Source organism: Sus scrofa, unplaced genomic scaffold (assembly GCF_000003025.6).
Source record: "Sus scrofa isolate TJ Tabasco breed Duroc unplaced genomic scaffold, Sscrofa11.1 Contig434, whole genome shotgun sequence".
NCBI classification, from domain to species: Eukaryota; Metazoa; Chordata; class Mammalia; order Artiodactyla; family Suidae; genus Sus; species Sus scrofa.
Genome location: NW_018085205.1, coordinates 223,169 through 247,488, shown reverse-complemented (window position 1 = coordinate 247,488; position 24,320 = coordinate 223,169). Strand labels below are relative to the sequence as shown.

Sequence of the window (24,320 nt, the reverse complement as noted above, 5' to 3'; positions counted from 1 at the left end):
ATATGCCATGGATGCAGCCCTAAAAAGATTAAAAAAAGGGGGGTGGGAGTGAACTGAAGGTATCCTAGCCACCTCACCTGCAACACTATAAAGGCAGGGCCCTAGTTGGTCCTCTCTTTTTCTCTATCCATCTCTCTCTCTCTCTCTACCAGAGATGTACTTGTATGGCCCTTGGGCATGTGGTGTATCCTCTAGGACTTGTGAATTTATGTTTTTGACATTTACCAATAAATACTGATGAGATGCATCATGCATTCCTAAGAAGAAGCACAGGACCAATTCAGCCAAGTGTAGACTTTGTCAAGAAAATATCTGTGAGATCTTGTCAAAAGTAACACAGGCCCAGGTGAGTATGTCAGACTTCCCTAGCCAACAGCATTAGTATCAACAGGCTGAGAATTAAATGGAGCAATGCTACTGTCTTCACCGTGAAGAACAGAGGTAAATGTAATAATGAAAGAAGTGATGGATGAAAGTAACATCTGAATTTTGTATTTCCTCAGCAATGAAACTCCATAAATGGCCTTAGTTTTCAAGTATAGTCCCCTCTCCCCATAGGAGTAAAATAGCTAATGATCATTCATTCAGAAAAATTAGGGTAAAACTCCTTGTCATGAGGTTTGTCATTTAGAGTGAACCACCTGAATCCTAGCCACCAACCTGCACAGCAAAATATAGGCAGAGCTCCTAGTTGCTGCTCTCTTTTTCTCTTCATCTCTATCAGAGACCTACCTGCATGGCCCTACATTTGGTATATCCTCTAGGTCTTGTGAATTTATTCATTTAATGTTTACCAATAAATATTGCTGAGATGCATAATGCATTCCTAATAAGAACCACAGGGCCAATCCAGCCACAGCAGAGACTTGGTCAAGAAAATGCCTATGAGATCTTGTCACAAATAACACAGGACAGGTGAGTGTGTCAGACATTCCTAAACAACAGCATTAATATCAACAGGCTGAGAATTAAATGGAACAATGTTACGGTCTTCACTGTGAAGAAAAGAAGTTAAGGTAATAATGAAAGAAGTGATGAACAAAAGTAAAATCTGAACTTCATATTTCCTCTGCAATGAAATTACATTAAGTGTCCTTAGTTGTCAAGTATAGTTTTCCCCTCCATATGAATAAAACACCTAATGATCATTCCTGCAGAAAAATTAGGGCAAACTCCTTGTCATGGGGTTTGTCATTTGGTAACATACTATTTTTAAGAAATTTCAGTTGTCCAATGTAAATTAGGGACATTTTCAAATATTTCTGAACCAAGTTTGGAAAAATTTTGGGAATGTATGAATATGGACAAAGGAAAAACTGCCTCTATATCAGGCAGGGCAAAAGCTTAATAAAGTGAGTTCCTTAAATTTTGTGGAGGAGTTGAATCCAATAATATTAGAATTCCAGGAAATAAAGAGAATGAACAAGTTCTATTTCAACAATCTGGTTAAATCATAGCAAGTTCTAGCCCTGAGGCTTTGAGCCCTAATGTCATGAGTATATTTTCAGCCCCAGGACAATGGGCCCTTACATAGCTGCCATCCCAGTGATTCTTCTCAGAGCCCTCTTTATGTCTTTGTTCCTCAGACTGTAGATGAAGGGGTTCAGCATGGGTGTGACCACAGTGTACATCTCTGAGGCAACTGCACTTGAGTGTGAGTTGTGGGTAGCAGAAACACTAAGGTATACACCTAAGACTGTGCAATAAAATAAGGAGACAACTGAGAGGTGAGATGCACACGTGGAAAATGCTTTATACTTTCCCTGCACTGATGAGATTCTTCTTATGGAGGAAACTATCTTAGAATATGAGTAAAGAATTCCAGTGAGGGAAGCTCCAGCATACACCCCAGCTGCAAAATACATCACTGTGTCATTAAGAGAGGTGTCAGAACAGGCAAGTTGGACCACCTGATTAATTTCACAGAAAAAGTGGGGGATTTCCAAGTCTGTACAGAAGGACAGCCACAACACCATTATGCTTTGTAACAAGGAATTCAGGGCAGTCATGATCCAGGATGCCAGAACCAGCAGTCCACAGAGCAAGGGTTTCATGATGACTGTGTAGTGTAGGGGGTGACAGATGGCCACAAAGCGGTCATAGGCCATCACAGTCAGGAGGAGCATGTCCAATCCTGCAAAAAGTATGAAAAAATACATTTGGATGATGCACCCTTCATAGGTGATAACTTTGCTCTGGGTCGAGATGTTCTGTAGCATCTTTGGGATGGTGGTGGTGGTGAAACAGATGTCCACAAAGGACAAGTTGGAGAGGAAGAAGTACATGGGTGTGTGGAGTTGGGAGTCTAGGCTGACAGCCAGGATGATGAGCAGGTTTCCAAACACAGTGATCAGGTACATGGAGAGGAAAAGCCCAAAAATGAGGGGCTGTAATTCTGGTTCCTTTGATAATCCCAGAAGATAAAATTCTGAAATTCGTGTATCATTCTCTGGCTTCATGTGGTAGAGGTAACTACCAGGAAACAGAAAAAATAACATGAGCAGTTTCTTAAAAATTGGCATTGCATGGAGTTCCCCTGTGGTTCAGTAGCTTAAGGATATGGCATTTTCACTGCAGCAGCCCAGGTCTCTGCTGTGGTGCAGGTTTGATCTCTTGTCCAGGAACTACCACATGCTGTGGGGCTGGCCGAAAAAATAGCATTGCAAAATTGCTGAAAATCTACAATTTTTATTTTGCATTCCAATACTTCAAAAATTTTTTATGGAAATTTCCCTTTCAAGTGAGCCCCTGAAACATCTCTGAATAGGAATGTCTATCCTACATTCAGATTTTCCCCTGCATTGTCATGCATTCTACACTTTTAATAAGGAATTTTGTCATGCATTTGGGAATCAAATTGAGGAATGAGCAACTTCTTGACAAAGAGTAGAGAGTGCTAATAGACAATAGTCTATATATTTCAATGATGCAGAAAGAATATCAGCAAGTAAAATAACACACAAATTATTAGATGGTAATGATGCTATGAGAAAAACATGGAATGAAGCACAGAGTTAGCAGATCTAATCTTTTTTTTTTTTTTGGGCCACACCCAGGGCACATGGAGGTTTGGAGTTTCCCAGGCTAGGGATAGAATCAGAGCTACAGCTGCCAGCCTATGCTACAGCCATAGCAGCACCAGATCTGAGCCATGTCTGTAACCTACACCACAGCCCATGACAATCCCTGATCCTTAACCCACTGAGCGAGGCCAGGGATTGGACCTGCAACCTCATGGTTCCTAGTAAGATTTGTTTCCACTGTGCCATGATGGGAACTCCAGGTCTAGTCTTTTTAAATGCATGATTTGGTAGACTGAAAAACATTTGAACACAGACTGCATGGAAGAGAGAACAGGAGACATGAGTCTATCTGGGGGAAGTACATGCTGGGTAGAAAGAACACCAGGAAAAATATTCTGAAAAGGCGCTCATTTCAGAAAATTGAGGCTGGAAAGTAAGCCACTTTGTCCAGGGGAAAGTACAAGAGGGAGAATGATGATAGCTGGTGTCAGAGAATTTGGAGAAATGAGGTGGCCTCTTTGCCAAAGCTGAAACTTCAAGTCACAGAAGTCCCTAGTTCCCATGTCTGATAAAGTTTATCAATTTTGTCTCCAAGAAATGCTGTAACAATGAGATCCTACAGTCTATCCCAGGGAACTATATCCAGGGTCTTAGGATAGACCATGATGGAAGATACTATAAGAAAGGGAGTGTGTGTGTGTGTGTGTGTGTGTGTGTGTGTGTGTATAAATGACTGGGTCACTATGCTATACAGAAGAAATTAACATGAGGGGTTCCAGTTGTGGCTCAGTGGTTAACGAATCCAACTAGGAACCATGAGGTTGCAGGTTCTATCCCTGGCCTTGCTCAGTGGGTTAAGGATCTGGCATTGCCATGAGCTGTGGTGTAGGTTGCATACACAGCTCAGATCCCATGTTGCTGTGTCTCTGGTGTAGGCTGGCGGCTACAGCTCCAATTCCACCCCTAGCCTGGGAACCTCCATATGCCATGGGAATAGCCCAAGAAATGGAAAACAAAAAGACAAAAAAAAAAAAAAGAAGAAGAAGAAATTAACACAAACTGTAAATCAACTATGCTCTAAGAAAAAATATTTTTAAAATAAAATTTAAAAAATAACTCCTGTGAATAGAAATGGGTCCCTTCATTATTTGTTGATTAATATTCTGGCACATGTATTTTAAGGGTCTCATATTGGAGAATATGGGCTCAGGTTCCTCTTCCTTGCCTTGAGAACTTCTCATTTCTCACAATACACAGACACACACACACACAGACAGACACACAGACAGACAGACAGACAGACACACACACACACACACACACACGCTATGGCCTCCTGGAGCAATGCTACTACCAGACTCTTCTCACTCTCATTCACAATAATTATGAAAACACAGATACAAGACAGCTTTACCATTAGATTATCATTCCCATAAAAAATGTAGAAACAGTACCTAAACTCCAGCTGCTAAGTCTCCTATGGACATGTAAATGTGTGGCTCTATCTTAATATGACCATTCTGTGTCCAGTATTAAAAGAAAAATTAGTATCAATTAAAATCTGAGAGTGAAACCGAGCAGGGCCCTGTGGCACCCCTGTGCACACAAGCCTTTCTGTGTCCCCCATTTCTTGGTTTTAGGCAATAAAACTCAGCCTCCTTGACCTTCCCTAAATTCCAAAGGGCAGGTTCAAACAGTTGCTAATCAGAAAAGGGAGTGGATGCAGAGACAAGGAAGGAGCAGGCAAGAGACAATAGTGCAGCCTAGGGGCAGGGTTCCTGGTCCTTCCCCAAGGAATATGGGAAATAGTATCTTTGGGTTCTTCTGCAGAACTAAAACCCCCAATAATTGGAAGATGTTAAGGAAGCCTTCTTCATTCTGGAGAGAAGACCTTCAGATCAGTGAATGCCAGCTTTGAAAACAATGGAAGATTGCCTCTAACCTGATCCTTATCTGAGGCCCTATTTTTCACTCCCCAAACTATAAAACCACCTACCAATCCTCCTGAGGGGGGCACAGTCTTTAAGTCATTAGCTTGCTGTGTCCCCCCTTGGCTTGGCAAAGCAATAAAGCTGTTTTCTCCTTCACCCAAAACTGTCTCTGCATTTCAATTCTTCACCAGTGAGTTCTGGCAACAAGAGGAAAAAAGACTATTTGGGAATAAAAAATGAGCTCATAAGCTCAGCTGATCCCCAGAATTTCTGATGAGGCTAAATCTTCCTACATTCTGGCAATTTTTCAACCCTAGTTATATCCCCATGTTGCCCAGAGTAGTAAAGCAACAAAAAGCACTATATCCAAAAAGAGACAGGAAGGACATACTTACATTATCATATTTACATATTATCAAGCTAACTGAACTTCCCACTAGGAACATGGGCAAGGAAAATAAATCAAAAATCCACAAAAGGGAAATACACAAAATACAATAAAATGGGAGATATACAAATGATTTGATAAAAGATACATTGTTTAGATATCAGATACAAAACTTTGGTAGTCTGAAAGTCTGGTTTTGAATTTGGGACCAGCACATACTTGCTGTTTGAATTGGGAGAACAAATGGGACATTTCAAAATGTTAATATCCTCACCCAAATAGGTGGGGTAGCTCTATTCATCCTCCTAAAGTGGGCAATGTAGTCATTAAATGTAAAAAGCTTAGCATAGTTCCTTCCTGTTAGTAAATAAATAGTTACCACTTGCAATGAGGTTTGACTGATGTTTTTCCTCCTTCCTCTCAAATGTCTCCACTGCTCTCCCATCTCTTGGTCCCCAGTTCCACAGCTTTATTTTAGTTTCTTGTCTTCTTTCACATCTATGATACCTGGCACCACTCTTGCCAATATTCATATCGACCCAGAGAAATATTTATGTAGTATAAAGCAGGTCATCCAACTCCCTGACTTAGTGATCTCCCCACTGGTGAATGAGCTCCAAATTCCATAGCTTCAAACCCCAGGCTTGATTTTAACTGATTGAACCACAAACCTTACCCTTATGCTGCCCTTGTCCACAGCAATCACAAAATATTGACCTTGAGTTTTAGCTTCATTTGATACCTCAGCGACAAGACTCAGAGTGTATATACACCTGCTTCACTCTGCCTGCAGAGTCAATCACTGGTCTATTTGGAATTTTTACCTTTCTCTACCTTCAAAACCCCATCTTGTTTTTCAGACTGCTTATATTATCTCCTTCATGAACCTTCCTCTTGACATTCCCACAGAAAAAGAATATTTTCTTTTACAATAATTTAGATATAGTGCTATCACTGTGTAATTTTAATTTAATTTGATTTCTTTTATTCTCTGCTCAACTGTGAGTGCTCTGAGACATGTATCAATATTATACACACTCCCCAACCCCCTCAGTATCAGTATTATTTTGAAACAGTATCAAAATAAATACATATTGCATGAAGGGATGAAAGAATGTGTTCTCACAGAAATTACTCATGATGAGAAAAAAAATGAAGCAGGGAAATACTAACATAGGTATGGAAAACAGGCTGGAGGAATTTTTTCCATATTCTGTAATCAAGACCTATTAGAGGATCAGGGGATTTGGTTTGTAAAAATAAAATAGAATAGAATAAATAAAGCACAAAAGAAAGTATCAGAGTGCATCATGCATACTAAGTGCTTTTTGGTTCTATTTGTTTATCTTTGTGTGTGTTTGTGTATGTGCACATGCATGCATATGTGTGTATTTTTTGCTTGCCAGTGCACCCATGTTCTATCACATGTAAAAGATATGTATTGCCTGGAACACAGGCAAAAAAAATTTCCTATTCATTGTAGTAAACTCAAGAATAGTTTTTTAAAGTGGGTATTTCCTGCTGATGGAGAAGCAATCTAAACAAAAGAGTCAGGTTAAAGTGACCTTAGCCTCAAGGGGCCACAGGACAACTGCACTTACATTCCTGCCCTTGCCTCATTACACTCTCCACATCGGACCCCTGACTAAATTTTTATTCCATATTTATTCCTATATATTTGACCATATTGATTTTAGGTGGTCCACTGGTGGGTGTGGTTGAGGCAGAATAATAATTCAGATAGTTAGTGTAGGAACATGGGCTTCATTATATTCCCTAATTAATGCCCTTGGTTTCAGATTTGTAAAAACTAATCAAGTCAAACAGGTCTTGCTTGAAGATAAACTATTGAAAATACATTTATTTTACATGAAGGTGGGAATTATCCCCTGACCTATACATTTGATGGTTAGCAAAAGAATGCTAGGGGAAAGAATGCTAGTCTAGGGGAAAGAAGATCAAAAGGACCATATAACTTATGGAGCATACCCCAACTATGAAGTTCCTATTGGACAAGGCCTGATATAGGTGCTGGGCAAGGCCAAGAGGGAGAAGAAATGATAGCAGGACCCCATGTTTGTACCCCAAACCATAAGAAATAAAAACCTCTGTAGAACGATAGAGAGGGAGACTCTTCCTCCCCCTCCCAGTGTCTGTGCTGGGAGCTATTTACTTTCCTGTAATAAAGACTTATTGCTTGCTTGATGCCTGTGTGTGTTCACAAAGTTCATTCTTTGGCTCTGTGAACAAGAATCCAGATTCCAGTAACAAGTTCGGCCCTTTTATCACTTTTCTTCTGTGGCATTTTTCCTTGTTATTTTTTTTGTCTATGGAGTTTTTGGTTTTGTTTGGTTTGGTTGGGTTGGGTTAAATGCATTGGTCACACTATACTTCTGTTTTTGATTCCTGTCCCATAAGCAATGGCCTCCCAGTAGACTCTAAAATCCTACACATGCCGCAAAACTTGTATCTTCCTTCATTGAATTTATAACTGTGGATATTTTGTCATATATGCATTTATCTTAATCTTCTTTCTCCATTAAAATGTTAGATTCAAATGGGCAGGGATCTCACCTGTTTGTTTCAGTCTCATGGTTTCATAAAGCTGTGTATTTACATAGAAAAAAAATTGAAAATGGGATTTATACAATAAAAAGAACAGCAGGGGAAGTACAAGCCAGATTAAATGTAGTGAGTTCAAAACAACATTTTTACATTTTGTGAATAAAAGAGTAAATGAACTTTTAAAAGAAAAAAATGTAAAATAACAATAATCACATTAGAACCAGTTTTAAATATAAATGAAATAGACAAAAACCTAAAAAAAATAGGACATGTGATTTTTAAAGATTAGTTCAGGAAGCAATATCTAAAATTAATTTCTGCCTATGCAAACAAAAACAGATTCAAACATACTTATGAAAAACACATGAGCAATACCAAGTTGAATGAAAAACTATGTGTTCCACAAGATGGCAGCAAATGATTGCCATTTAAAAAACAGATGTACTCAGAAAAGGCAAAATGTAGCAGGAAGTAAAAATGTGAAATAAGATGACAAATCAGGCAAAGGGCATTTTATTACTACTAAGGATGCAGAATAATTTTCTATGTTTGTGAAGCAATTAGAAGAGGACAAAATATGACCAACTGATGGATTTGACCCCTCAAAATGTGTAAATTCTCATGCAATCCTGTAAATACATACATACATGCACATGCACATTCATACAAGAATTAAATGGTAAATTACAAACTCATCTTTAAAAATCATAATTCTTTGATTGGAAGAATGTAATAAAATAAAATAAGTATAAAGAGAGACTTGACTAAAGAGTCTGGAGGAAGGGAAGTACTTGCAGGTAAGGGCAGTTTGGGGTGAAATTGTCCCACAAAAATGGTGCCTGAAACACACATGTAGATCTCTCTGCACTAGGCCAGCTGTTTGGGTTTTCAGGTGACCTCAGTAAATGTTCTAGGGTTTCATTTTCACTGACTGCTTTCCTGCAGTATCTGTTGGGCTCCTGTACTCACCTGGATGGGAACTCTGAGAGGAAGGTCTCTGTGTGCAAGTCCAAATTCCTCCCTGGGTTGCTGATGATGGAGACGGAAACACTCTCTCCAGATATGAAAACAGTAAATACTGAAGCATGGATCTCTGAACTAGAAGTAATTATTCAAATGCCCCCTCCAGCTAAAGTTTGAGTAAGCTCAGACATCACAGCAGTGGGGATATTTACATCTCCATCTATTTGCTGTAACTGCACAACACATTTTCCATGGTTACTCCCACCCTTGAACACATCACTTCCCCAGGGGCACTTGTCTGGACAGAATGGATTTTTTTCCTGCTGATTTGCTATTCCCAGGAGACCAGGTTAGAAGTTAGGTGTATCCAATTCTTATTGCTACTCCCTGACCTCTCTTGGCTTCCAGGGGTCTAATGCTGAAATTTTTAGAACACACAGTTGATGTTTTCTCCAAATCCAAGCCTGAGGAACCTGACTTGAGTGGTTTCCTTGGGTCTCAAAAGCACTGGCTGGTGATGGGAACTCAGCTCTTGATATCACCAGAAAATTGCTGTTTCTTCTGCTATAAGAGAGAGAACTGTCTTCCTCTGCTAGAAAACTCTGGGTAAAATTATCCTTGGCTTCATAATGCCTTTGACATATCAGTTAGGAATTTCATGTTTTTAATACAAGTGAGAAGTTGGTGTTTGGTCTTTATAAAATATTTGGTTATTAGAAAAATATATATTTGGATCTTTAATATACCATGAGATGAGATTATAATCTAATAATTATTGACACATTTTTTAATAGTCCATCTTATGTCAACTGTATGATTGTGAACCACATTCTAAAATGGCAGTATTAGGTGATTGGCCCAAAGTTATAGATTGAGTAAGGCATATGCTTTGATTAGAACACAAAATATTTCTAGTTATTGAGCTCTAGCGGTTCTCAAATCAGATTTTTTTTTCCTCCAGAGGACACTTGGTAGTATCTGGAGAAATTTTTGATTGTCATATTTCAGGTAAGCTACTGGTTTGTAGGGAGTTAAGGTTAGGGATGCAGTTCAACAACCTACAAAGCAAAGGTCAGCCCCAGTACAGGGAATTATCCAGCACACTGTGAATTGTGGTGAGGTTGAGAAACACTATTCTAAACAAGTACTTCTCCCAACATCAATGTACATGAAGCATTCGGGAATATTGTATAAATGCAGATTCTGATTTGGCAGGACTAGGGTTACCCAGAGATTCTTCCTTTGTAACAAACTCTCAGATGTTGCTGATGTTGCAGGTCCTGTTCTGTGGACCACACCATGAGTACAAGGACTGTGGTCCAGTGTTAGAGTTTGGTATATGTATTTTAGGTCTTTTCCATTAAGAACCTTCTTTCCAACCTCAGGTCTGATGTAAGGTGGTTTAATGTTGGACTAAGCCATTCAGTGTCTGCATGCAGGCATTTACATGTGCTTCTTGATTATTTACCTCCTGACAGGAAGAAAATTTTGACCTTTGTTTTCTTACCTGTAACTAGGGAAATTCTACCTAAGTAGTTGGTGTGAGAAATAATGTTTTAAATCTCAAAGGAAATTACCTGGCACAGATAGATGCATAGCAATTATTATGACCATATCCGAGTTCTAAACTTACTAAGCTTGTTAGGACTCTAGAGAATCTCTCAAAATAGGAAGCAAGTTCAGGATTATTCTGATCCCGGGAGATTGTGAGTTGTGATTTTAATTTCCTCCCAGGGCCCCCTGAAGGAAGCAGATTGCTTGAGAGGCCACCATTCTGTGCCTTATACTATGCAGGGATATAAACACTGTCCCCTTTTTGCTGGCTGCCCATAGCCTTGGAAGAATTTTCAGACTCTTTCAAGTTGTTTCACTATGTCTCTATGATCTGCTCAGAATATGTGTAAAGCTGCTTTTTCTTGGTGAATCATAGTTTCCTCCAGCTCTTTTTATATTCCTTATTGCAAATCCATAGCATAAAATTCAGGAAGATTTGATGTCATTAGAAATAATAAATGCTTGCATGTTTGTTCCTACCTCAGGTAGAATTTCTTTATTTTTCACAATTATTGTTCTTATTTTCATTATCTTAGGAGTGTACATCCTCACACATTGCTTTGAGTCTTGAATGTGCCTCAAGGGGAAGATGTGCAGGTCCCCACCATTCAGTTTTGTGCTTGGACCTGTGACAGTCTTGCATTTACAAAATGAGGGAAGACTTGACATGTCCAATGCTTAAGGAGAAGCTGTAAGCGGCATGTGACATTCCACCTTTTCTATAACTGCCCCCTCTATTGTGAGAATGGGCACCTCTCACATAGGAGCTGGTCTATTGGCATGGCTTCCAGAAAGGAGATATGCATGTAGCCTAATGCAGTTGGGAAAGAGCCTAGACACCTTGTGATATGTCTACTGTGACAAAAATAAACTTTTGTTATTTTAAAACACTGGGATTTCAGGAGATTATTTTTACCATGAATGTAAATGTAATTCAGACAATTCATTTTTTTGACACACTGAATTTTTCTTTTCTTATATCTTTTGTCAGTTTTATTTAATGTATTACATGTATTATTATTTCTGATATCAAAATGTAAACATAGTAATACAATTTTTAAAAATATTTAAAAAACAATAAAACAAAATAATTTATTCTGACACTACAAAAGTTACTTCAACATATTTTTTGTTTAAACTCTTTTAAAAATTTAAGCATATTTGATTTACATTATTATGTTAGTTTTATGTATATAACATAGTGACAATATTTTATAGATTACACTCCATTGAAAATTATAATAAGATATTGGTTATGGAATTCCCATGCCCACCTCACTGTGCACTCATGCCCAAGCCCAGTATATGCATTGGCCCCACCTACTACATGCCCAACTTAGCACTAGTCTGGCAGGGCCATGTCAGTGGAAAAGCTGCATGTGGGCAGCCTCCATGAAGAGTCAAAGGTAGTGGAGAAGATTATTCTTTTAATTAACATGACAGGCATCCTTATAAAATGGTTTTGCACACAGACACACACACAGGGGTGACACCTAATGCAGATAAATTCAGAGATCAAGATGATGCTTCAATTTGCTAAGGAATGCCAGAGGTGACCAGCAAACTAAAAGAAGCTAGATATGGAACTGATTTTTCTCACAGCCCTTAGAACCAATCCTGATGACCCCTGGATTTCCAAATTCTAGTCTCTAGAACTGTGAGAGAAGAGTTTTCTATTGTTTAAGCCACACAGTTTGTGGTACTTTGTCATAGCAGCCCTAGAGAAATATGTCTTTAAATATGATAAAAATCAAGACACAATAACATATAATGGTTCCAGTAGGAGGAGGAAATAAACTGATTTTGGAGGAATCCAGGATCCATGGGAAATGCCTACAAAATGTTTTGAGCATTGCTACTTATGACAGCTCTGCAACAACCCTGTCAATGAGAGATGCTACTTTGCCAAAGAGTCTTCCCAGAGTCTTCTTCATGTCCCTGTTCCTCAGACTGTAGATGAAGGGGTTCAGCTTGGGGGTTATCATGGTGTACATTGCCAAGGCCACCAGACGAGTCCTAGAGGATGAAACTGAGGTAGACTCCAAGGCTTGTGCTATACAACAAGGAAAGCACTGAGAGGTGAGACCCACAGATGGAAATGGCTTTGTAATTTACCCTGGATGATGAAATTCTCAGGATGGAGGAGAAAATCTGAGAATAAGAAAAGAGGATCCCAGGGAGAAGGGAAAAAAAAACCTAGGACAACTACAAAATAAACCATTATGGTAATGATGAGGGTATTCGATCAGGTGAGCTTTAGAACTTCAGGAAGATCACAAAATAAGTGTGGGATATTCATGTTCATGCAGAAGGACAGCCTCAAAACAGTCCAGGTCTCAAGAAGGGAGCCCATGACACTGAGAAACCAGGATCCCAGAGCCAGCATCCCACATATCTTGGGATTCATGATGACTGTAGTACAGGGGGTGACAGATGGCTACAAAGCAGTCATAGGCCATCACAGCCAGGATTAAATTGTCCAGGCAGCCAAACACCAAGAAAAAAACTATCTGGCTGAGGCAGCCTGCATAGGTGATAACTTGGCTCTGTGTCTGTATATTCACAGGCATATTTGGGATAGTAGTGGAGGTGAAACAGATGTCAGCAAAGGACAGGTTGGAGAGGAAGAAGTACATTGGCATGTGGAGGTGATAGTCTGAGATAATGAGCAAGTTTCTAGTGAATGTGATCAGGTACATGAAGAGAAACAACCCAAAAAGGAGAAGCTGCATATCTGGCTCCTCTGTGAATCCCAGGAGGAGAAAGTATATTGTTTGGTTTCTTATTTCCACATAGCAGCTGCATTTGTCTAGAATGAGGTAAAAAACAAACAAACAAATAAACAACAACAAAAAAAAACACTCCAGCATTTACTCCAAATAAGAATTCCACAGAATGACAGAAACATCCAATCCAAAGACAGGGAATCCATTAAGACCTTCATTTGGACTAATGATTTTATCTCTTTGATAACAAATTTTGGTTACCATTGATACTTTTACAATCTTTGTAGGTTCAGTGGTTCTCTCTGAATAAAAATATTTGGTATAGGAGTTCCCGTCGTGGCACAGTGGTTAACGAATCCGACTAGGAACCATGAGGTTGCGGGTTCGGTCCCTGCCTTGCTCAGTGGGTTGACGATCCGGCGTTGCCTTGAGCTGTGGTGTAGGTTGCAGATGTGGCTTGGATCCCGCGTTGCTGTGGCTCTGGCGTAGGCCGGTGGCTAGAGCTCCGATTCAACCCCTAGCCTGGGAACCTCCATATGCCACGGGAGCGGCCCAAGAAATAGCAACAACAACAACAAAAAGACAAAAGACAAAAAAAAAAAAAATTTGGTATAAATAAGGGAAGCAAAGATTGTTGATTGGACCATGTTTGGAAAATTATAAAAGACAAAAAAGTTCCATGTAGAAAATGTGGCTATAAAAACCATCTATTTCACTGATAAAATTACCATATTTAATCTATAAAGACCTAATTGTAATTTATAGAAAGATTAATGCATTAATTTAGAAGAAGGTGTAAGATATTAAAACTTCATAAAAGAAAATGTGAAAAGGGTAATGACAGAAAATTTTCTATTACTTATCTTTCCATTACTTATACCCCTTTTACTGCTGCATTTAAGTCACCTTTAAAAAAAAAAAAGAGCTATGCAAAATTCCATCATGTGGAAAGAAAAATAAAACCTCAAAATCTGCTATGAGAAGGTAACTGACCTGCTTTTTGGACTGGAGAAATTAAATCAGCATGCCTGTCTTTTATAATTAGACACACACATGCAGAAATCCAAGAGAAATATTCTATAACAACATATGCCAAAATGTGGATGGGATCGTCTTTGAGTGTTAACATGAATTCGGATTTTTGGATTCATTTTTTTATACTATATATATAAGTGTAAATGGGCACACATTCATTCTACCCTCAAGAAACAACACTTTAAAATGTGAAGATGTTGTTAATAAAAACTTCTACAGAACAAAAGTAGTTAAAACATAAAATTGACCTGAATCTGAGTTAATGAATGAAAAGGAAGGACAGAGTTTGGGGTTGGTAGATGCAAGGTATTATGTTTAGAATGGTATAGCAATGAGACCCTACTGTATAGCACTGGGAACTATATGGAATCTCTTGAGATACGTCATGATAGAAAATAGTATGAGAAGAATGTATGTATATGTATGACTGGGTCACTACGCTGTACAGCAAAAAGTGACACAACACTATAAATGAACTATACCATAATAAAAATAAATAATAAAAGCATAAAATATTTATAACTGAGAAATAAATTTCAGAGCCAACTATTTGGCAAAAAAAGTCAAATAGAGAAAATCATATGTTTAATAGAATCAATAAAATGAAAGAAAAAGATGGAGTTTCCATTGTGGCTCAGTGGTTAAAGAATCTGACTAGGAACCATGAGGTTGTGGGTTTGATGCCTGGCCTTGATTAGTGGGTTAAGGATCCAGCATTGCTGTGAGCTGTGGTGTAGGTTGCAGATGCAGCTCAGATCCCATGTTGCTGTGGCTCTGGTGTAGGCCGGTGGCTACAGCTCTGATTAGACCCCTACCCTGGGAACCTCCATATGCCACAGGAGCTGCCCTAGAAAAGGAAAAAGACAAAAAAAAAAAAAAGAGAAAAAGAACAGATGCCTAAAATTAGGAAAGAGAAAAATGAATATGTATTATATATATGAAAATACTTTGCAAGAAAATATTTCCAACTCCATTTTAAAAACCTGAAAATCTCTAAGTAATGATTATATTGATTTATTGGTTGATTCAGCATAGAGGGCTACAGAGCAATAATTAAGGAAGAAATCAAATAAACACAAAAACTTACTTCCAAAAGTGCCATGGTGAAAACATTAGAAATGGCAGGAACACTAGAAGATGTTTTTAAGCATTACAGAAGGAAGGAAAGACTGCCATCACTTAATATTTAGTTATCAGCATCCTGGAAGTCCTAACCAATGTAATAGTAGGAGAGAAAGAAATGCATATTCCAAATTCCATTGTTTGAAGATGATAGATTGGTTGCAGATAATGAATTTTCAGCTGAAAATTTCTTGTCACTGAATATGACTTTACAAAAGTAGTTTATATAAAACAAATGTAAAAAAAAAACAGTAGTCTTCTCAAAGTGACATTCAGTGGCATAAATTATGTTCATCATGTTTATTTCTTTTTTCCATTTTTCTTTATTTTATTATTATTATTAAAGTATAGTTGATTTACAATGTTTTTAAGTTCTATTTTACAACAAAGTGACCCAATCACACACATTTCCCTGTGCTGTACAGTTTTTACAGCCATTACTTCTTCCTAGTTCCAAAACATTTTTATCACTATGGGAATTCCCTGCACTATCTTCATAACTTTTCTGTAAAACTCAAATTATTCAAAAATGAAAATTACTCAAAAAAGTGTGTGCAAAAGAGAAGAATAGTAGCATTCATAAATACAGTTAAATCTCTTAGAAAACAGATCACAATCAATTCAAATACTAGCAAAAACAGAAATCTCCTGGAATAGGGACTGGAAACATGCCAATACACAGTAAATTGTGATAAATTTACTAAATAGCTGAAACATTGTGATTCTCACTTTCAAGCACTGGTGCTATGTTTAATATGTAGGTTATCACTATTTTAAAATTAGGTACAATTGATATATAACATTATATTAGTTTCAGGTGTGTGCCATGATTTGCTCTTGGTATATATTGCAAAGTTATGAAACTAAGTGTAGTCAACATCCACTTATGTACATAATTACATCAGTTATTCTTCTAAAGAGGACTTTTAAATCTAGTCTCCTAGCAACTTACATATGCATTCTTAGGTATTATTAAATATAGTCAACATGCTGCACATTATATCCCCACAACTCATTCATTTTTATGGATGGAAATTTGTACCTTTTGGCTCCCATGACTCACTTCACCCATCACCACTGGCAGTGACCAAAAATCTTTTTTTTTAATTATTTTTATTTTTTCCATTTTAGTTGGTTACAGTGTTCTGTCACTCTTCTATTGTCTTGCAAAATGACCTAGTCACAAACACACACACACACACACACATATATATGCATTCTTTTTCTCACCTTGTCCTCCATTTATGCTTCATGATAAGTGACTAGATACAGTTCTCAGTACTATACAGGAGGATCTCATTGTTTATCCATTCCAAAGGCAATTGATTGAATCTATTAACTCCAAATTCCCAGTGCACCTTATCTCCATCTGTGCCATTAAAATTAATACTCTGAGAGTTCTGCCTGCCTTCATACCTGTTTCCTGAAGCAGTACTGTAATGTTATCACTGAGCCTAATTTAGTTCCCTGGGGGATAGATGTTCAACTCAACTCCAAGGAAGGGCAGGTAGGTGGCACCAGGCATTGGTTTCCTGAAATGACAGAGTTGAAACTCCTTTCTTCCTGGAATAGTGCAGCTGTCAACTAGAGGAGTAAGGGCTATATTCACCATTTCTGCAGTTTCAAAGGTTGAAGTTCTGTAGATGTTCATTAAATTAATTGATCCATTGTTACACTAGTCTCTGTGTTTTCAAAGGTTGAAGTCTCACAAATGCTCATTAAATTAATTATTCCACTGTTTCTCTAGTCTCAGCAATTTGGTTCCCATGAGTGAGGGAGCCAAAATAGAAACAAAATCATTTTCTGCTAGTTTTGGACCCACAGGAACATCTTGGATGTAAGATATGTGCATGTCCTGCCCAGGCCTCTTAATCATGATGTTCTTTTCTCCATGGATATCATCTCCACTGTCCTCTCCCATGAGTATTTCATCAACATTGCAGATGGAATTTCTTTCACTATCAAAGATATGATGACCTTGTGAGTTCCAAACACCTGGACTTGGAGTTGTCATCAGAGGGATCTGGGACACATCCAACTCCCAAAAAAACCATTTCCAGTGACACCTATTCATACTTACGAAAGTGCAATCTACAGAAACTTCTAGGCATGAAGTGATTGAAAAATGGTGAGAAGTGGATGGCTGGTTGTACAGGCAGGACTCTGCAGGTATCTACAGCTTTGCAGGGTCAAAATAAGTCCATTGGGCAGTCCCCAGCATTCTAGTTCAGAGGAACTCCTCATACTTATTAATTCAGAAGAGAATGATTTTAAAGTAATGATCAACCTTATTAAAGCATTGTTGGCAAACAAGAACAGGCAAGCACTTAGGGTGACTTTTTTTAGTGGCTACACCTACAGCACATGGAAATTCCCATGGCAGGGACTGACTCTGGGCCCTGATACTGCACCAGGGAACAAACCCACATCTCTGCAGTGGATTCTTAAACCTCTGTCAGGTTCTTAACCCACTGCACCATAGTGGGAACTCCACAGTGACCAATTTGAGTGACTATTTTCAGCCTGAACAGTAAAAGCTACAGGATGAGACCTTTTCCACTAAAAGAGAGGATCTCTGTGGTGTTCAAAATGTTCATATAATTACCTCAAGTGATGCACCACCCATCTAATTGATGCTTTATTCCTGGATTACCTTAATTCTCCCCGCCATACTGCCATCCCTGCACATGCTCCATAAGAGGATATCAATATCTACTAAAGCATGCTCCAAAGAAACAGCCCCATGAAATTCACATTGAATCCAAAATAAAAATGAAAATTATTGAGGATGATACTAAATACAACATATTGTGACATCTTTTTTATACTTGAAATATGGTTGACATAAAATATTATGTTACTCTCACATGTACTGCACAGTGATTTATTTGAATACATTGAAAAGTGAATAATAATAGTCCCCAAGAAATTATTAAAATGTTATTGACCATATTCCTCATGCAGCATATTAAATCCCCATGGCTTATGTATAGCTAGAGATTATTACCTCTTAAACCTCTCCTTGTATTTTGCTCCTGCACAACTTCCCTCTAGCAACCTCCCATTTTTTTCTGCATCTATGATTCTGTTTTCATTTTCTTTAATTTGCTTGTATGTTTTGATTCTTAGATTCCACATGTGAGTGACAGCATATGGTATTTGTCCTTCTCTGTCTTAGAATGATGCCCCTAGAGTCATCCAAGTTTTGCAAGTGGAAAGATTTCATATTTTATATGGCTTAGTAATATTTCATTATAAGCAGACACCACATCTTCTTTATCCATTTTATTTTATTTATTTTTTATTTCCCACTGTACAGCAAGGGGATCATGTTATCCTTACATGTATACATTACAATCACATTTTTTCCCCACCATTTCTTCTGTTGCAACATGAGACATAATTCTCAATGCTACTCAGCAGGATCTCCTTGTAAATCTATTCTAAGTTGTGTCTGATAACCCTAAGCTCCCGATCCCTCCCACTCCCTCCCCCTCCCATCAGGCAGCCACAAGTCTCTTCTCCAAGTCTATGATTTTCTTTTCTGAGGAGATGTTCATTTGTGCTGGATATTAGATTCCACTTATAAGTGATATCATATGGTATTTGTCTATGTCTTTCTGGCTCATTTCACTCAGGATGAGATTCTCTAGTTCCATCCATGTTGCTGCAAATGGCATGATGTCATTCTTTTTTATGGCTGAGTAGTATTCCATTGTGTATATATACCACTTCTTCCTAATCCAATCATCTGTTGATGGACATTTGGGTTGTTTCCATGTCCTGGCTATTGTGAATAGTGCTGCAATGAACATGCAGGTGCAAGTGTCTCTTTTAAGTAGAGTTTTGTCCGGATAGATGCCCAAGAGTGGGATTGCGGGGTCATATGGAAGTTCTATGTATAGATTTCTAAGGTATCTCCAAACTGTTCTCCATAGTGGCTGTACCAGTTTACATTCCCACCAGCAGTGCAGGAGGGTTCCCTTTTCTCCACAGCCCCTCCAGCACTTGTTATTTGTGGATTTATTAATGATGGCCATTCTGACTGGTGTGAGGTGGTATCTCATGGTAGTTTTGATTTGCATGTCTCCTATAATCAACGAATATTGAGCATTTTTTCATGTGTTTGCTGGCCATCTGTATATCTTCTTTGGAGAAATGTCTATTCAGGTCTTTTGCCCATTTTTCCATTGATTGATTGGCTTTTTTGCTGTTGGGTTTTATAAGTTGTTTATATATTCTAGAGATTAATCCCTTGTCGGTTGCATCATTTGAAACTATTTTCTCCCATTCTGTATGCTTTCTTTTTGTTTTCTATTTGGTTTCCTTTGCTGTGCAAAAGCTTTTCAGTTTGATGAGGTCCCATGGGTTTATTTTTGCTCTAATTTCTATTGCTTTTGGGGACTGATCTGAGAAAATATTCATGATGTTGATGTCAGAGAGTGTTTTGCCTATGTTCTCTTCTAGGAGTTTGATGGTGTCCTGTCTTATATTGAAGTCTTTCAGCCATTTGGAGTTTATTTTTGTGAATGGTGTGAGGGTGTGTTCTAGTTTCATTGCTTTGCATGCAGCTGTCCAGGTTTCCCAGCAATGCTTGCTGAATAGACTTTCTCTTTCCCATTTGATGTTCTTGCCTCCCTTGTCAAAGATTAATTGACCCTAGGTGTCAAGGTTTATTTCCGGGTTCTCTATTCTGTTCCATTGGTCTGTCTGTTCTTTATCCATTTTTATAGATAAGGAACATTTATATTGATGCCATAGCTTAGCTACTTAAATGATGCTCAGTGTACACTGAAGTACATATATCCTTTCAAAGTAATGTTTTGCTTTCTTCAAGTAAATACCCAGAAGTGAAATTCCTGAATCATATGGTAATTCTATTTTTATGTTTTGAGGCACCTCCATAATGTTTTCCATAGTGGAAGTGTTTCAGAAACCGTGGCAGCAGAAATAGATCGCACTCGAGGATGCAGAATAGCAGGGTTTATTCAGCACCAGTTCAGGCTCAGAGGAGTTTCCTACAGAGCCTGAGCACCATTTCTATATAACTTTTATACAATACAGACATCTGGGTCTCAAGGTTTTCCCATATAAGTAGCCCGAGAACTCCCCCTTCCTGGAGCAGATAGTGTTCCTGCCTAAGAAACTGAGCAAGCAAGGTTACAAAAGTGAAACTGATAAACAACAAGGACACAAGGCATGTGGTTGCTACAAGTTTACAAGAAGTGTGGTATGCAGTGAGCAAAGCTGCTGACATGCATGTAGCTGCCTTTTCAGCTGGGGAGGTCACTTTTCTAGTTAAAACCCTTACTTCATTCCCCCCTCCTGATGTTCAGGGTACATTTGCAGCCATCAGAGATCATCATCAGTTATTACCCATTGGTGATTTTTGATGAATCCAACTTTCTTGAATTTCCCCCGAACAGGAGAAATGGGTAGAATAAAGCAAAGTCCATGTGACCCCCTGATCCAATCAAGATATTCAGATGCATCGGCCACATGAGGAAATGGATCTTGGCAGGGCCAACGGGGACCAGACTAATAACAGTAAACAGCAAACATACATGTTGGGCATAAGATAACAGTATATGACAGTAAGAAAGTCTCTATAGAAAATAAGACAGTCTATTTCACAAGGCACCCTACTCCTCAAGCTTCAACCATGAGTCCACTGACCAGTTTCAGGTGTGGTCAGAGCAGGGCTTTGAGATCATTGTCTTTTTGTATTGTCAGGCATAGATGTTTCTCTGGATTAAGGGCAGCATCCCATTCCCCACGGTCATTGGTTGGGCCAGCTGGTTTAGCTTTGGAATGATGGACCCAGGCGTCTATTCCTGTTACTTTAAGAGCAGTGGGAGTGGTTAAGATTAGAGTATAAGGTCCTTTCCATACTGGTTTTAAAGGCTCCATTTTCTAGTCCTTTATCCACACCTGGTCCTGTGGCTTGTGGGGGTGAACTCTTATACCCAGGGATACAGGTATTCTACCTGTGACCCATTTGTGTATTTGTGAGATAGTGAGCCCCAATCCTTGTAGCTGTTTATGTAAATCTAAGTCTTCCAATTATCTGGTTTTTACTCTCAAACTGATCAATGGAGTCGGCCTTCCATATAAGAGTTCAAATGGCAAGAATCCTATTCCTGCTCAGGGTAAGCTTCTCGCTTTTAGGCAGGCCACCAGCAGCATACCTACCCAGGGAAAGGCAGTCTCCTGATAAAACTTTGCGTGAGTCTGCTTAAGGGTTCAGTTCATGCATTCTACTTTCCATGAGCTTTGGGGGCAATAGCCTCCACTGGACCTATAAGGCTTTTGCCACCTGCTGCACTGTCTTGGCCACAAATGCTGGGCCATTGTCTGACCTGATGGTTAAAGGCATTATGTACCTGGGAATGATGTCTCTCAGGAGTGCCTTGGCCACTTCCCTTGCCTTTTCAGTTTGGATAGGGAAGGGTTCTACCCATCCTGAAAAGGTGCAGACAAAAACCAGCAAGTATTTGTATCCCCTGTTCAGAGTGACTTCAGTAAAGCCCACTTCCATATCCTCAAATGGGGACAGTCCAGAGTGTTGTGTCCCAGCTGGTCTGCTAGGCCCCTGGTGAGTATTATTTTGCAGACAAGTTATGCACCATTGGGAAACAGAGGAGCAGAGTGCAGGAAGATGTGCAATAAGGTAGAACTGGCCCATTAAAATCTCTAAGGCAGTTTTGCCCATGTGGGTTAGTTCGTGTTGCTGGAGGACTAGCTTGTAGGCCAGCTGATTCAGAACATAAACTCAATCCCATCTTAGTTTTGGTTTCTCCTTCCTCTTTTATCCATTTTTCTTCTTCTGGAGAGTATCTGGGGACAGTCGGCACTTCTGGGGCCAGGAAAAATTTAGGTTTATCTGACAGTTGCCCCTGGGGTGCTTGTCTGATGGTTGCATCAGTGCTGTGGTTTCCTTTTGCCAACCAGGTTGCTTCCCTTTTAGTGGCCCTTGCAGTGGGTAACTGCCACTTCCCTAGGTTCCCATACTGCTTCTAGGAGCTTTAAGATTTCAGCCTGGTTTTTAATCCTTTTTTCTTCATCAGTAAGGAGTCCCCTCTCCTTATATAAGGCTCTGTGGGCATGTGAGTTAACAAAAGCATACCATAAACCAGTATAAATATTAACTTGCTGGTCTCAGCTGAGCTCCAGTGCTCTGATGAATGCCCATAATTCTGCTCTCTGCACTGACCAACCTTGAGGAAGCCACTTCCAGCACTTCTGAGTCAGATACCACAGCATATCCTGCCATCCCTTTCCCATTCTCCATGAAGCTACTGCCATCAGTATATAAAACCAGGTCCGGAATTTGGAGTGTTTTATCAGTTAAGTCAGGCCTGCTGGAAAACACTTCAACCAGGACCTCTAAGCAGTTATGGTCTGGGGGCCCTGCTTCATCTGGTAGAAAGGTGGCTGGGTTCAGAGTTCATACAACTTCCAGCCTTACCCGCAGATTCTCACATACTAACACTTGATATTGAGTCATTTGTGTATGCAGGAGCCAATGGTTGGCCTCTATTGTTCATCAGGGTTACAACTGAATGAAGGACTTTAATGTTGAGGTTCTGTCTCAGTGTCAACTTGTCAGCCTCTCTTACTAACAAGGTGGTAGCTGCCAGCACTCAGAGATGGGGAGGCCATCCAGCCACAACTGAGTCAATTTTTTTGGACAGATATGCCACTGGCCTCTGTCAAGGCCTAAATGCTTGGGTTAGTACTCCCAAAGCCATCCCATTTTTCTCATGAAGAAAGAGGTTAAATTCCCTGGTTACACTGGGAAGCCCTAAGGCCAGAGCCTCCTTGAGTTTGGTTTTAATTGCCTGAAATACTCCCTCCTGGCTTGGTCCCCATTCAAGGGGAGACTTTTCTTCCCCTTTTAGGGCCTCATACAGAGGTCTGGCTAAATCTGAAAACTCGGGGATCCATATCCTGCAGAATCTCTCTGCACCTAGGAACTCACAAACATTCTGGTTGGTGGTAGGGGCCAGGAGGGCAGAAACTGTATGTTTTCCCTCAGTCCCCAACATTCGTCAGCCCTGCATGATGCTAAAGCCCAGATACTTGACTTGTTTCTTACAGATTTGTGCCTTTTTCTTTGGTACCTGATACCCTGCTTCCATTAGCAGGGAGAGGAGAGCTTTTGGTCCCTCTAGGCATTGAGCCTACATGGTGCTAGCCAGCAAGAGGTCATCAACTTACTGCAGCAAGACACAGTCTAGTTTTTGTTCAGGAAATTCAGCCAGGTCAGCAGCCAGGTACTACTGAAAAGAGTGGGAGAGTTCTTGAATCCTTGTGGGAATCTTGTCCCAGTGAGCTGCTCCTTTGTCCCTGAGTGTGTATTCTCCCATCCAAAGACAAACAAGTGCTTATTAGCAGGCACCATGCTGAGGCAGAAGAAGGCATCTTTTAAGCCAGGCAAGTGAACCACTCAGCAGTGGAAGGGATCATCCCCAGCAAGGTATACAGGTTAGGCACAGACAGGTGCAATGTAATTGTTGCCTCATTTTTGGCCCTCAAGTCCTGAACTGGGAGATAGTCTTGTGTTCCCTGTTTCCTTACAGGTAGTAAGGGGGGTGTTCCAGGGTGACTGGCACCTTATTAAAAGTCCATGCTGAAGTAGCCTGTCCAGGTGATCCTGGACTCCCATTTGAGCTTCTCTGGGAATCAGGTACTGTTGCAGCTTTACTGGTTGGGCATCAGGCTTCAGATCAATTAAGATAGGAGTGGCATCTTGCAAGCCCAGGAGGGTTCCGCTCAGCCCAAACCAATGGGTACCCAGTCTCTAGTTCCAGGAGAATAGTCTCCTATTCCAGAGGGGAAGAGTACAAGCACCATTCCTCTTCCCTCCTCACAGCAAGAGCCATGATTAAAGGGGAGGGTGGTTCTGTTCATTTGAGTTGAGCTAATCCATCAGTAATAAATGATATTTGAGCTCCCATCTTGGCCAGCAGGTCTCTTCCCATCAAGGGAATTGGGCCATTGGGCAGGTAAA

At 39.6% G+C, this 24,320-nt stretch overlaps 1 protein-coding gene and 1 pseudogene across 1 annotated transcript; both read right to left on the bottom strand.

Annotated features, from left to right (window-relative positions):
* Positions 1-1,526: 1,526 nt before the first annotated feature.
* On the bottom strand, positions 1,527-2,459 carry LOC110258782 (olfactory receptor 7A17-like). Its single transcript, XM_021082034.1, has one exon. It carries the CDS (start codon positions 2,457-2,459, stop codon positions 1,527-1,529), a length of 933 nt encoding a protein of 310 aa, XP_020937693.1.
* Positions 2,460-12,283: 9,824 nt separating this feature from the next.
* On the bottom strand, positions 12,284-23,355 carry LOC110258781 (annotated as a pseudogene).
* Between the last annotated feature and the right edge of the window lie 965 nt (positions 23,356-24,320).

Coding starts and splice junctions, on each gene's coding strand:
- LOC110258782 (XM_021082034.1), bottom strand. CDS start 2,459: ATGAAGCCAGAGAATGATACACGAATTTCAGAATTTTATCTTCTGGGA.